General features: G+C 31.9%; 3 protein-coding genes across 3 annotated transcripts; 1 reads left to right on the top strand and 2 right to left on the bottom strand.

Moving 5' to 3' along the window:
• Positions 1–1,234: 1,234 nt before the first annotated feature.
• LOC143538202 (replication protein A 32 kDa subunit A-like) lies at positions 1,235–6,727 on the top strand. The gene is made up of 11 exons (XM_077031808.1): positions 1,235–1,399; positions 2,100–2,216; positions 2,787–2,890; positions 2,966–3,007; positions 3,856–3,936; positions 4,143–4,221; positions 4,288–4,338; positions 4,472–4,533; positions 5,260–5,328; positions 5,431–5,459; positions 6,720–6,727. Exons 1-11 carry the CDS (start codon positions 1,235–1,237, stop codon positions 6,725–6,727), a joined length of 807 nt encoding a protein of 268 aa, XP_076887923.1.
• A 2,005-nt stretch (positions 6,728–8,732) lies between these two features.
• LOC143538176 (putative purine permease 10) lies at positions 8,733–12,278 on the bottom strand. Its single transcript, XM_077031783.1, has 3 exons — positions 12,205–12,278; positions 9,444–10,031; positions 8,733–9,308 (listed from the first exon to the last, which is right to left on the bottom strand). Exons 1-3 carry the CDS (start codon positions 12,239–12,241, stop codon positions 8,812–8,814), a joined length of 1,122 nt encoding a protein of 373 aa, XP_076887898.1. The 5' UTR covers positions 12,242–12,278; the 3' UTR covers positions 8,733–8,811.
• Positions 12,279–13,449: 1,171 nt separating this feature from the next.
• On the bottom strand, positions 13,450–14,721 carry LOC143538177 (putative purine permease 10). The gene is made up of 2 exons (XM_077031784.1): positions 14,150–14,721; positions 13,450–13,999 (listed from the first exon to the last, which is right to left on the bottom strand). Exons 1-2 carry the CDS (start codon positions 14,673–14,675, stop codon positions 13,503–13,505), a joined length of 1,023 nt encoding a protein of 340 aa, XP_076887899.1. The 5' UTR covers positions 14,676–14,721; the 3' UTR covers positions 13,450–13,502.
• Positions 14,722–15,152: the final 431 nt, after the last annotated feature.

The following is a 15,152-nucleotide window of genomic DNA, read 5'->3' as shown; positions in this document are numbered from 1 at the left end:
GCTGTGGAAAGCATTAATCAAAATTTCAAGGTTTTCACTAAAAACATTGCTCCATTTCAACGGTTGGTTAATAAGTAGCCATGTGGAGAAAAACACGATTGTGTAACTAAGATTAAAGTCGTAAAATTCCCAAATTAGAGGTGCTCATCCTGTATGTTATCGGGTTATACAAATAAGAAAATATTTAAAGTAATCATATTAACTGAATCGAATTCGAAAATTCCAATTCAATTTGATTCAAATAAAGGGTTCTGTTAAATATACCAAAAGTATACCAAAGTCATTAATGATGTTTGATTCCAAGAAGCTTTTTTGCTCAATTTCCAAATTTCACAAAATTCAATGACATAACTTTGGTGAACCAATCATGAACACATCTCCCAAAAATTCAACTTTTAATTATTAAGTGTATTATTTATTTTTTTATTAACTAATATATTATTAACTTTTTATTATTAAGTTTTTTATTAACTTTTTATTATTAGGTGCATAATTTATTCTTATTATTATTAACTTATGTACACATGTTTTTATTAACTTTTTATTATTAACTTATATATACATGTTTTTATTAACTTTTTTATTATTAGGTGTATCATTTATTCTTTTTTATTAACTTATATATACACATTTTTTATTAACTTTTTATTATTAAGTGTATTATCTATTCTTTTTATTAACTTTTTATTAATTTTTAGGTGTTCGGGTCCCATGAAGAATTGATGAATTGGGTACAAAACTTGGCACGCTCTCTTGGTGTTGTCGTCGTCACTAAAAGATCGAACAAATATCCTAATGGGTTCGTGTATAAAGTTGTAATCATGTGTGATCGTGGCGGAAAATATAAATTTAAGGATTCAAGTAAAGTTTCTGGCACAAAAAAAAACTGACTGCCCATTCGAATTAGAAGGGAAATATTCAATAGAAGACTAGTAATAATTCATAATTGTATAATAAAATATTTAATATACTATTATTAATACTAGTATTGCAAAAAACTAATTACAATAGTCTTTAAAAAACCTAATTAAAAAATAGATATTAGTAGTTTAAATAATTATTATGTAATGATTAGTAGTTATATTTAAATAAAATAGAATAAAAATGATGATTGATATGATTAGTAGTTGATTGAATGATTAGTAGTTGATTAATAGGGTTGACTTGGTATACCAAATAAAAACTTTTGGTATATTTAAAGCCCCCCCAAATAAATTAACCACATGTCAAAATTATGTCACTTTTAGCCTCTACAAGCTCTCCTGCATCAGTCAGTTTGAATACGTTAGCCGGCCTAAAACTTTCGATAAAGAATGATCAATACAAAAAACTAGGCAAGAAGAAGATATGCTTTTCTAGTCATCTAATCATATACAAGATAATGATCTTAAAAGTCAAGGTGAAATAACGTTCATTTTCACTAACTTGCTCATTATAGACAACCCTAAAATATTATTAGAGAATAATTAAGATTCTGATTTGAATATCCTTATGAATACATTGTATATTTTTTTTGTATTTCATTTGAGTATGTTCTCTGTCATAGATCAGGTCAAGTTGTTTCATTATAAATATTTAGTTTGTTTGTGAATAATACAAAGATCAATTTTTTTAAACAATTTTATCCATATCTTTTACTTTACATATCAAAAACATTTTTATTTTTATATTATTATAACATATAGACGTGTCTTTAACATATACCAAAAACTTAACTTTGAAATCGATGCAACAATATTTACTTATTATACCCACAAGTCTATTTAATTTACATAAATAATATCCTATACACGTATTTTAACATGGTACAAACTGATACCAACCGAGTTCCCGCTGCATCAGCAAATTCTTCTTATGAATCCACACATGGTATTCAAATGTTATTACTTAAAAATTGGCTCTAGAAAGATTGAGCTTGATCAATTTACAACCACTCTAGTTCTTTTTACAAAAGAAAAGATTTTATTTTCCATAAAGGATTTCATTATGAATCAAGAAAATCATATTTACCAAAAAAAATCTAATTTTTTATAATTATCACACATACCATTTAAGTTTGAAAATGAATGAAACCATTTCCGCAGAAAAATTAATTGTAGATAACGAACTTATATTTTCTGGCCACCGCCACCGCCACCGCCACCGCCATCGCAGTAGGCAACCATCACTCCGGCGACGATGAATCTAACTTACATGTTTCCTGTGATTATGTTAATGTATGTTTTCATTTAATTTTGTTTCTTTAATGAATATGCTTTTAATTTACTATGTCATGATCTATTTAGTTTTTAAGTTAATTGAAATTTAGTGGATGTTTGGTTTGTGGAATTTTTTTTATGGAATTGAATTACCAAAAGAATTGGAATTTATAGCAATTGGATTCACACGTGTTAACCGATGTCGGATGCGTTAACCGGCGACAGACGCTTTAACCGACGTTGAACGCGTTACCCGGTGTCGGGCTCATTGAAAATCTGTGCCTGACACGAAACTGACGCCTGACGTGAAACCCGAACCGGACACGTCAGAAATTTCATTTACGTTGGGAGAAATGTTGGGGGGAATTTGATGGAAAAATTCCACTTCCAATTCATTTGCCAACCAAATATATTGAAAACGGAATTAGAATCCGGTTCCATCGAATTCTGTGAACCAAACACTCCCAAGAAAAGTGATTTAAATTCCAATTCCATCGAATTCCGCAAACCAAACACCGGTTTTAGATTTTGTTTTGGTGATGTAATGAGTTTAATTAATATGGTTTGGAATTGAATATTTGATTTTAGGTTAGTATTGTGGGGATGGTGTTTAATATGGTGGAATGGTACGCTGATGCAACCTTCACTTTAGATTATGGAACTGGAAAATTGGACTGCAAGGGCAAGACATGGTAAACCTATGCATATATTATTATTATTATATATAAATGTTTTTGAAATTAATAGTTTAACGTACCTTTTTTTAGGCTCAATGAACCATATTATAGACTGCAAACGCCGAAAATAAGGTGAGTTACTTGGTAGGATTCAAATCAGGCGTCTCCGAGATTCCGGATTCCAAAAAAATGGGCCCCGTATATAATTTTATTCATATCGATGATAATCATGATAACAATAAAGAATTCATCATCATCGTACTCAGTAAATCCCACCGATAGCAAAGCTATGGTAGGGTCTGAGGAGGGTAAGATGTAGACAACCTTACCTCTACCCCGAAGGAATAGAGAGGCTGCTTCCGGTGAGACCCCCGGCTCGATAGTAGTTTTGCATCAAGCCTTGGACATAAGGCACATAACACTCAATCACCGGGACATCGGCCGATTGGTGCGTGTACCCTTGTCTTTCGGCTATCAGCGTCACCACATGATGCCTGATTAACCTTCCGCCACTTTTAACGTTATTTTCACGAGATTAGTAAAATAACGTCAAAATTAGTGCAATTTCATTTTTGCCCACCTGAGAATTCACACATATATATGAGTTTTTTTTTTCCCACATGATGCCTGATAACAATAAAGAATGAGCTCTTATATATGGTTTTTTTTTTCAATTAGCTCTTATATATGAGTTCCAAAAAGATGGGCCCCATATATAAATGTTCTCATATATGGTTTTTTTTAAAACATCAGTGGGTTTAAAAAAAGTTTGTTGGTTTAAATGCAAATTGTTTAATGGTAATTGTTTTGAATATATACACACACATGCATACGAAAGAATTTTGAAAATTTCAAGCACCCAGTCAGAAGAAGGGGCTCGAAGCGGTCACACGTAAAAGGCGGCCATATTTCAAAAACATTCTTTTTATGAAGATGAATTATTTGTTTATTTTGTTGAAAGTTTTTGATGTTTGACAGAGACGAGACGGGATTTATGTTCATGTTCGTGGACAAGTGAGAAGCTTTAAAGGTGAAACACATGTTGCTGTTTTCTCTGTCAGGTATCTTTTCATACTAATTTTACACTAACTTGTTTGTGCATTTTATAATATTGACTTGTTATATTATACATCAAATTCATAGTGAAAATGCCTAGGCTTTCAATGTTGTTAACAAGATCATTACACTTTTGCAAGCAAGTTGATGCATTTTTAGTGTAGATAATATTTTAAACTATCTGGATGAAAATATGAACATTTATTTTCAGGCCTGTGAAAAATTTTAATGGGATCACTTTCCATTTCATTGCATCTATACACGAAAATATGCGTCCGGCCAAAGTTCAGGTACATGATATCAAATTACATATTATAGTATCACAAAGATAATGGTTTGATTTGAATATGATACAGAATGGGGACAGTGATAACATAATAAACTCAACTCCAAACACACCAAGTCAGGTATGATAACTTGGAATAAAGATCTTGGATGCACAATCATTAATAATAATAATAATAATAATAATAATAATAATAATAATAATAACTTTAGTATCACTTTCTTGATGAACAAGATTGCTTGTTTCACTTTCAGCAATCTGAACCTTCAAATGCTAACCAAATAGTTCTTGATTATCTCCAGCTTCCGGCAAACAAGTATGTTTTTGTTTTATTTGCACATAGTGTTATAGCGAAATGGGCGGGCGGATCGGGTCAAAACAGGTCATGTGTGGTGTTTATCTTTTTGGACCATTCTAAGTTAACAAGTTTTATAAAAAGTAGAGTCTGTTTTGACCCGTTGTGTAATTTGAGTAACACCAGTAGAGGTGTAAACGAGCTAAGCTGTTCACGAGTTGCTTGAGATCATCTGAACAGCTCGAATCGAGCCGAGGTAAACTAGCTTGAGTCTGAGCTCAAGCACAAAAAATTAGCTTGTTCAATAAATGACCCCGAGCTTCACCAATTGAGTTTGAGCCGGCTCGCAAACCTAAATGAGCCCATGACTGATATAATTTTTATCTATCTTTAATACATGTTTATTTAATAATATTTGTTTTGTATAAAATTATGACAGCAAGAACTAAATTTTATAAATAAAGACTACATCTAAAAATATTTATAACTACATTATAAATTAAGTAATAAATAATAATCGAACCAAGCTTGAGCTTAAAATATTACTAATGAGTGGAGCTTGAGCTTTAGAAATACATCTCAAAACGAACCGAGCTTGAGCCTAGTCAAGCTCAGGCTCAGCTCGTTTGCACCTAATCATAAGTTCATCCGTTGTTCAGTTTGAGTTGACCAAAATGAATCCAAATGCAGTTTTCGTAACCGTTTTGTTATCTGATTGTAGTATATATCACTGGTTTAATTTTGTAGAAGTGAAGAACGTGGCATACATCTAGATGAGCTGTTACGGAATATAAACCTTCCTATCAAAAAGATCATGTAATTTGACAACTCTAATCTTCATGTCTTTTGTGTGTCTTACTTTAATTATTGTTTTCTTTAATGTTTAACATGAAAAATAATTATCATTGGTTTTTTTAGGGAATCGGTAAGAAAGCTTGAAGATGAAGGTATGATATACTCAACAATCAACGATTTTCACCAAAAAGCAACGGAGTGGCGGATCCAGACATCAATTTTAGGGGTAATGTTTAAAAATTTTTTTCTACCATATTTCACACAATGTAAACTAAGGCCTTCGCCAAGAATTGTGAAAATTTTTTAGGCCGAAGGCGAAAAAAAACTGGCCCTTAAATTAGTTGTGTAATTGGGTTTAAACATTAAAAATACATTTTTTTAAAAATATATATAATTAAAAAATAAAAATTCATGCCTATCCTGGCCCTGCCTCATAGCCGCCCTTGATGTATAGAAACACGATAATAAATAAATTTAAACACATATGGTGCAAATTTCTCCAATTCGGTTTTTGAAAAGCTTGAAATTGAGACATTACGTCCTCTTCTTTTACTTTATCAAGCGTTTCTCTTTCGATCGCACAAATTAAAGCATTGTTCAAATACTCATCACCCATTCGGTTGCACAAATCCATCTTGATAAGCTTCATTTAGAAACATCTTTCAATGGTTGCGGTTGCAACCGGTAAAACTAAGCTAGCTTCAATATTTGATAAACCAAAGGAAAAGTGGTGTGTTTTCCCGTTTCCACCATTACACAAGCAAAGTCACACATTATACTCATTTTTGCAAGTTTATCATCTTTCTTTAAAGTATGATAAAATGTCGTAAGATTATAACGCGAAATACACCATCTTTCTTCATTACTAAAATCATTCAGACGTATCTCATAAAATGACACTATCTTAGATATATCAAACTTAGAAAATGAATTGTAAGGATTTAAACTAGACATATTTTCTAACAAACTTGTCGAGACCTCACTAAATCTATTTTCATGTTCTTGAATTTGCATATCCAAAATCATATTAAAAACTTCAACCTCAAAATGGTGTCGAGTGGTGGTGTCTGGTGCAACACTGTTTGATGTCTGGCTAGTTTCCAATTTCCGAACGAGTATTATTTTTGAAAAATGGTTAATGGGTTTTAATTGGTTTGGGCTTTAAACTTTGGTTGGGTTTTCTTTTTAAACAAATAGGGGTAACGTCATATTTTTTTCAGGGGTAACGAAATACGAAAACATACCAAAAAAATAATTTTTTACACAATCGACGAAAAGTTGAGAGGTAGTGGAGGTTACCCCTGCTAAAGAGCTAGGTACGCCCCTGGAGCAACCGGGCTGCAGTTGATGCAAATGACCGAATGATTTTAATATTTTATCGACTATATGTTAACTGTTTTTTTGGTTGGTAGGGGACTAGTGGTTTTATATTGCAATGTGGCATCTATAACCATTTTTAAGTTTCTTTTAAACATGTTCTATAACATATGCATTCCGTGTTTATCAAATGAGTCGTGGGTGTGCAAAAACTAAACCGGTCGGCATGCCCGATTTTAAAAATATTAAAACATAAACGAATATAATTTAGAAGTTCAACCCGCCGATCAGATTTCAACTCTTTTGAACCCTTCAAAAATCAAAACTTTAATTTTGTAGCGGTAATGAATATGGCATACATCTAGGGCGCGTTTCACAGAATTCGTGGGAATTCAAAGGAATTGGAATTAAAATCCCATGCACGTGTTCGTTTTGTTGGAATTGGAATCTTAATTCTATTTTGGTGTGTTCGGCTGTTAAGGATTTGGAATTAGGACTTGAATTCAATTCCTTCAAATTCTTTTAAATAAAGAGATTCTAAATCCTTCCAAAATGTGGAGGATTTCAAATGAATTCGTTGGAATCTTTTCTCGAGTTTTTTTTTAACGAGAACAACGAATAAAATATTTTAGTTTTTTTACCTTTTTTGTTATCGATTTATATTTTGAGTTATGAATTTTTTATTATTATTTTTGGATATTTTTTTGATGAGTTTTTAAAATCCCTCAAAAAAATATTCAAAAATAATAATAAAAAATTCGTAACTCAAAATATAAATCAAAAACAAAAAGAGTAAAAAAAAACTAAAATGTTTCCGCTGTTAAACCCCGATTCTAATTCATTTGTCAAACGAACATATTAAGAATGAAATTGGATTCAATTTCTTTAAATTCCAATTCCTATTTGAATGTTTAGATTGCAAATCCAATTCCTTCAAATTCCAAATCCTATAATAATTCCAATTCCATTACATTTTGTAAAACGAGCACGCCCCTGAATGAGTTGGCACGGAATTTAAAGCTTCCTATCAACAAGATCATGTACTTGAATAACTCTAATCTCTATGTGTTGTGTGAGTGTGTAATCTTTTATTATTATTATTATTATTATTATTATTATTATTATTAGTTCTTTTCAGGAAATCCATAACACTTGAAGAAGAAGCCTTCATATACTCAACAATAATTGATGAATTTCGCTACAAAGCAACACACAGCGCCAGCGAGTGGCGAACCGAACCTATATTTGTAGCAACACACAGCGCCAGCGAGTGGTGAACCGAACCTATATTTGTAGCTAGAGTAGCTTTTTGATGTTTTGCTTTACTTTTATTGGGCTTGCTGGTAAAAAAAATACAAGACGATGAATAATGAAAGACGCCTTGCGATTTACAGATAAATAAAAGTTTACCTACAAATTACAATGTAACCATGAAAACAAGCGATGGTTTATTTAATAATAATAATAATAATAATAATAATAATAATAATAATAAAACTACCAAAAAACCGGTTTTACCAAGACTCAAACCTAAACAAGGTAAAAGGTTTATGGGAAAAGTGTTTTACTACTACATCAACCTTGAACCTTTTTGCTATGGATTTACTTCTAAAATTCTTATCAGTTTACTCAAGAATTTTATACATCACTTCTGCTTAAAAATTTTACATTTGATGGGTTCTCATGGACTCATTGGGCTCTATATGTGAGTCCACCTGATGCAGTTGTTAATGCTACAAAATGTATGATTTTATCAACTTAATATGTCATGTCAAACGTTACTTTTGGCCGGTATTGGTTTTATAGTCCAATGTCATATCTAAAACCATTTTCCCTTTCTTTAAGGATGTTCTCTTACAGTTTGCATTCTCTGTTTTTCAAAGCAATCGGACTATCCTTTTTAAAATAATTAAAAAAGTAGACAGATTTAATTTATAATTCAACCCGTCAACCTGATTACAACCCATTTAGCATGTTTACAACCTCTTTAACTTGTTAACAACTTAATTATAGCACTTCACAACCAGCTAACTTGATCATCTGACATACATAATTAGATAAACGATTCACATTGTTTTAAGTTTGTGTATATTAAGGTAGATGTCCTTTAATTTTGATATATATGTGTCTTTCTACTTACATGGTTTAGAAAAACAATAACAAAACGTGCACCATAAATCGACTAATTCATATTTCTGCGAGGTCAACTTGACGCTTTGCAATTCTAGCCTCGGCTTTTTCCTTCAAGTCGTCAAGATAATGCTGATAGATATACGAGGCAAATCCCCATATGGCCAGTAACATTGCAATAACCTTCACTCCATTCATCTTTTCATGGAAAAACACTACTGCCAAAACGGGCACAATCGGGATCCCTAGGGTACTAATCACATTTGAAAACAAGGATGAAACCTCAAAGATCAAACCTATGCAACCGATGGTGAAAATCTGCCACGAAACCGCGGTCCATACTAGATTCATTAAGTATGACACTTTGCCAGATTCATAACCTTCCATTTCTCCTTTTATATCCTTCCATTCACCACTTGCAAATAGTCCCACCACAATTGCAACACTTGCTATCAAGTTTTGGTACACGATCATATCAAATACCACTTTGTAGCTTTGCGATTTTAAAATCTTCTGGAAGGCGAGTTGAGTTGTGGAAAGCATTAATGCATATCCTGCAAATGCAAACTTTGTTTTTATAGATCAAACAAACAAAATATAATCGAATGTAGCCTGTCCCATTTTCTATAAATAAGGAATCTTTTAAAAGTTGAACAGTATATAGAGATGATGGTATTACAACGCGATACCTGCAGAAGCAGCAACCGTGCACACAAACCCAATTATATACTTGCTTTTAGAGATTTTGGCAGTTTGTTCGGAATCACCTTGGAACACAAGTAATGCAGATGAAAAGCTAAGTAGAACGAGCGAATTGATAATGAATGGAGTGAGCTTCTGTCTGTTTAAAAAGTATGAAAAGAACGCATTGAACGCAAGTTGACTTGTGCAAATCAATGAGTAGGTTGAAACAGGCAAAAAGTTCAATCCATAGGTGTATAACATGCAGTCTGCAGCCAAGAATGCACCAACAAACATATAGAGCATGAAAAGAGTAACCCAAGATGGGCTATTTTTGGTAATAATTTGTTGTTGCTGTTGTTGTTTTGAGGGTAAATAGAACAAGATTAAAGGAAACATGAGTGGGAATCCAACAGTTTGCACAAGAGTTGCCATCCATTTGCTGTTTCCTCCTCTGTTAAAGTAAAGTCTTCCTAACATTATTGCAACAGATGACCCTGAAAGTACAAAAAAAGTGAACAATGCTATCAGCACCCACCACTTGTACTGTAGAACCCATCTTGCATCATTTTGGATTTTAACTATCCTATCTACATCTGTTGGAACATGAAAAAGAAAACAAATTTAGCATGTTGTACAAATCACAATGCAATCTTGGGTTATAATATCTTAGTGTATTCTTTTGGTTAACCGGGTCAGGTCTATTTGGTTTATGAGTTCAAATAGTTAGGATAACCCATATCTTATTGGATTTTGGTTTTAAATTATGATAACCAAACCAAATCAATTAAATTATAATTTGATTGAAATTGTTTGACATAATTGATTTTTATGTTTGTGACTAACCCATTTTTGATTGGATTTCGTTTTTTTAGTTATGCAAAGATCTCAACCAAATTAATTAAATTATAATTTGTTTGAATTGGTTTAACATAATTGATTTTTATTGTTACTTTAAAAGACATAATTCTTGAGTGTTAGGTTGTATCCGAGCGATAACATGTAAAAACTTTTTTTTCCCTATGTTTCTGGACAATATGATATAATAAAATATGTGTATTTAAATTATAAAAATATATTAGACAAAAATATGATTAAAAATCACTGATAGTAAGCTTGATTTAATGTTAAGGACTTAAGGTAACATTTGGTATATAGAAAAGACATAGGGAACGCAACGAGCCATTGTGAGAGAAATGAAAAAGGAGGTATTTAGTTGATCAATGGAATGTAATCAACAATTACACGAGGAATCTCATTATATCAAAACCATTCATTCTCACCCACTTTTTTATTTCAATTCTTTTTCATTATACTCTCTCAACAACATCACCTCGCAACCACCTGGCCATCGCTGGCTGACGACCAGCAACGCCGACACCACTGCCACCAGACCACCCACTATGCCGCCTCCGCCTAATTACCATCGCCATTGCCACCACCACCACCATGGTCGTTGCCTGACCACCACCAACACCGTTGGCGCCACTACCACCCCCATCGCCGTCGTCGACCCCAACATCATCGTCGCCATTGCAATTTTTTTATTTCGGTAATTTTTTTAAAAATTTTTGAGATAAAAGTTTTTTTTATCATTTTTATTTCACTTTTACGTTTTTTTAAGACTAACAAACAACATAAGTTAATAGCTTATTTCTTTCTCATAAAGATTAATAAAAAAAACAAATAAAAAATAATAATTTATTTCATCTCCTTATCAATTCTATTTCTTTTTCCATTCTATTTCCCCTCAATATTTCACTATAGCATTTAAATAACTCACAATAAAAAAAAATAACTAGAGCATAACACCGCTAATAACGAAAATTCATGGATAAGATATTGGTAGTCACAGTTCTATGCCAATTATTTGTGTACTTGTCGGTTCCCGTTACCTTAAAATCGTTTCAAACTTGAAATATAAAATACTTTAAAAATCATTTTTAATTAATACTATTTCATACTTATTATAAATATTTTAGGATTATATAAGCCACATTAACATATTTGGTTTTTGATGCGAGTAAAAGAGTTTAGGTAATCGGAAGATCACTATCTAATATCAAACCTTTCTCATACTTCTAAAAATGAATTTTATACCTGAATACATGTTCTAAATGTTTCGGATTTTAATTTTCCATTTGAATTACTTGTCCATCTTAGTCAACAATGACTAGTTTTGTAAAAGTTGGCGTAGTGATAAAACGTGTCATAAATTCCTTTCATTCATTACACAGTTATTATTTTTAAAATCTTTTATATAAATGAAAAATAAAAATTGGTTGGTCAATGGTCAACCATCCTCAACCCCCAAACAACCACACACACCGTTGTGTACACAATGAACCAACCCAAAACATTGTTACCTTAGAAGTGGGGCTCGTTTTCCTTACAAAATTAGTGGTCTTATTCTTGATTATTATTAGAGTTATTATATGAATTGTAGGTTAAAAAGTAATAACATATTTGTGAATAACAAATAACTAATAAATTATTATCGTCTAAGAATTTGATCTCGCAGTTAGGAACGGCGAATTCATTTTTGTAAATTTTCTTTCCCCCTTTTATTTTACATGTAATTTAGTTTTCTTTTCAATTTAAACTCATCACTTTTAGAAAACAAAAAAGAAAAATTGTGTGTGATAGATATTTTGCAAAAGCGTACTGCTCTTATAAAAACTTCTTATAAAACAAAGAAAAGAAAAGTAATTATTGCATGCTTGTTTGTTTCTAAAAGAAAAGCTAGAAAAGGTTTTATTTAACACTTACCGCCGGTATTTATGGTCTCTTCTTGAGCTTCCTTCATCTGGATGATAGGAGAGAGAGAGAGAGAGAGAGAGAGAGAGAGAGAGATATGCTATAAAGTAGGTGTTCGTGAGCGTGTTGATTTCTATGCTATATCTCTTTCATTCTATATATACAAACAAAATACATGTCTATCCTTCTATATTTGTGTATTACATATATTACTATTACTACTAAATAATATACGTACATTTTTATACTAGTACATGAGCAAAACTGATCTTGTTATTAATAAGGAGTAAAGATCACCTTATCTCCGGGGCTGTCTCTGAAATTCGTTAAAAAGTTTTGAAACAAAGGCGAGAAAATAATTTAGGTTTTACGTAAAAAAGTTTATTCTTTTATTAGTTTTAAACAATTAAATTTGTTAACGCATAAGCATGTATATGGGTCAATTATCCAATTGGAATGTTTATGTATATATTTGCTTTTAAAAATATAATAAAATTTCATTAGTCTGCCAAAATTATGACTTTGAGAACTTTAATTTGTCCCATATAATCAGTTTCTTCTTGCAAAAGACATTTCAAAAGTCGATTTCATTGACGTGATGATTAGAACCTTAAACTTATTAATACGTACATAAAATTGAAAACGTTATGAGTGAAGTTGGTCTTATTAAAATTTAAAGCAATCAATTAAACGAAAACACCTTAATTTTTTAAGATTCTTATCAGTTTACTCAAGAATTTTATAAATCACTTCAACTTAAACCTTTAAATTTGATGGGTTCTCGTGAACCCATTGGGCTCTATATGTGGGTCCACCTGATGTAGTAGCTAATGCTACAAAATGTATGATTTTATCAACTTAATATATCAAACTCATACTTTTAGCTGGTATTGGTTTTATAGTCCAATATCGTACCTAAAACCATTTTTCCTTTCTTTAAGGATGTTCTATTACAATTTGCATTCTCTGTTTTTCAAAGCGGTCGAACTGTCCTACTTAAAATGATTATAAAAGTAGACGGATATATTTTATAATTCAACTGTCAACCTGATCACAACCATTTTAGCTTGTTTACAACTTTATACATCTTGTGAGTTTGTTTACAACCTCTTGAACTTGTTAACAACTTAATTGCAACACGTCACGACCTGCTAACTTGATCATCTGACATACATAATTAGATAAACGGTTCACATTGTTTTAAGTTTGTGTATATCAAGGTAGTTGTCCTTTAATTTTGATATATATGTGCATTCTAGTTACATGATTTAGAAAAATAATATCAAAACGTGCACCATACATCGACTAGTTCATACTTCTCTGAGGTCAACTAGACGCTTTGCAATTCTAGCCTCGGCTTTTTCCTTCAAGTCGTCAAGATAATGTTGATAGATATACGAGGCAAATCCCCATAAGGCTAATAACATTGCAATAACCTTCACTCCATTCATCTTTTCATGGAAAAACACTACTGCCAAAACAGGCACAATCGGGATCCCTAAAGTACTAATCACATTCGAAAACAAGGATGAAACCTCAAAGATCAAACCCACACAACCGATTGAGAAAACCTGCCATGAAACCGAAGTCCATACTAGATTCATTATGTATGACACTTTGCCAGACTCATAACCTTCCATTTCTCCTTTTATATCCTTCCATTCACCACTAGCAAATAGTCCCACCACAATTGCAACACTTGCTATCATGTTTTGGTACACGATCATATCGAATACCACTTTGTAGCTTTGTGATTTTAAAATCTTCTGGAAGGCGAGTTGAGTTGTGGAAAGCATTAATCCATACCCTGCAAATGCAAACTTTGTTTTTATAGATCAAACAAACAAAATACAATCAAATGTAGAACATTAAACATACTCATGTCCCATTTTCTATAAGTAAGGAATCTTTTAAAAGATGAACAATATACAGAGATGATGGTATTATAACGCGATACCTGCAGAAGCAGCAACCGTGCACACAAACCCGATTATGTACTTGGTTTTAGACATTTTGGCAGTTTGTTCGGAATCACCTTGGAACACAAGTAATGCAGATGAAAAGCTAAGTAGAACTAGCGAATTCGTAATTAATGGAGTGAGCTTCTGTCCGTTTAAAAAGTATGAAAAGAACGCATTGAACGCAAGTTGACTAGCGCAAATCAATGAGTAGGTTGAAACAGGCAAAAAGTTCAATCCATAGGTGTATAACATGCAGTCTACAGCCAAGAATGCACCAAGAAACATATAGAGCATGAAAAGAGTAACCCAAGAGGGGTTGTTTTTTGTAATAATTTGTTGTTGATGTTGTTGTTGTTTTGAGGGTAAATAGAACAATAATAAAGGAAACATGAGTGGGAAGCCAGCGATTTGAACAAGAGTTGCCATCCATTTACTATTTCCTCCTTTGTTGAAGTACAATCTTCCCAACATTGTGGCAACTGATTGGCCTGATAGTACAAAAAAGGTGAACAATGCTATCATCAACCACCACTTGTATTGTACAATCCCTCTTCCATCATTTTGGATTTCAGCTGTCCTATCTACATCTATTGGAGCATGAAGAAAACAAATTTAGCATGTTGTACAATTCACAATGCAATCTTGAATTATAATACGGACCCTTATAATATCTCAGCGTATTCTTTTGGTTAACCGGGTCTATTTGGTTTATGGATTCAAATAGTTTGATTGAATTGGTTTTGGCATAATTGACTTTTATTATGCAAAGATCTCAACCAAATCAATTAAATTATAATTTGATTGAATTGGTTTGACATAAATGATTTTTATGTCAGTGGCTAACCCATTTCTGATTGGATTTTGGTTTTAATTATGATAAGATCTCAACCAAATCAGTTAAATTATAGTTTATTTGAATTGGTGTGACATAATTGATTTTTATTGTTACTTAAAAAGATATAACTCTTGAGTGTTGGGTTGCATCCTAATGATAACATG

Source organism: Bidens hawaiensis, unplaced genomic scaffold (genome assembly GCF_021521415.1).
Source record: "Bidens hawaiensis isolate Kalapana, Puna unplaced genomic scaffold, B.hawaiensis_p1.1 tig00011510_1, whole genome shotgun sequence".
Taxonomy (NCBI): Eukaryota; Viridiplantae; Streptophyta; class Magnoliopsida; order Asterales; family Asteraceae; genus Bidens; species Bidens hawaiensis.
This window is presented reverse-complemented; position numbering and strand designations above follow the sequence as displayed.

Excerpts from the sequence above, each read along its gene's own strand:
- LOC143538202 (XM_077031808.1), top strand. The coding sequence starts at position 1,235 with ATGTCACTTTTAGCCTCTACAAGCTCTCCTGCATCAGTCAGTTTGAAT. Across the intron at positions 3,937-4,142 it reads GTTGCTGTTTTCTCTGTCAG|GCCTGTGAAAAATTTTAATG; the intron begins GTATCTTTTCAT and ends ATTTATTTTCAG. Across the intron at positions 4,339-4,471 it reads CTCCAAACACACCAAGTCAG|CAATCTGAACCTTCAAATGC; the intron begins GTATGATAACTT and ends TTTCACTTTCAG.
- LOC143538177 (XM_077031784.1), bottom strand. The coding sequence starts at position 14,675 with ATGATAGCATTGTTCACCTTTTTTGTACTATCAGGCCAATCAGTTGCC. Across the intron at positions 14,000-14,149 it reads CACGGTTGCTGCTTCTGCAG|GGTATGGATTAATGCTTTCC; the intron begins GTATCGCGTTAT and ends TTGCATTTGCAG.
- LOC143538176 (XM_077031783.1), bottom strand. The coding sequence starts at position 12,241 with ATGAAGGAAGCTCAAGAAGAGACCATAAATACCGGCG. Across the intron at positions 10,032-12,204 it reads AGAGACCATAAATACCGGCG|ATGTAGATAGGATAGTTAAA; the intron begins GTAAGTGTTAAA and ends ATGTTCCAACAG. Across the intron at positions 9,309-9,443 it reads CACGGTTGCTGCTTCTGCAG|GATATGCATTAATGCTTTCC; the intron begins GTATCGCGTTGT and ends TTGCATTTGCAG.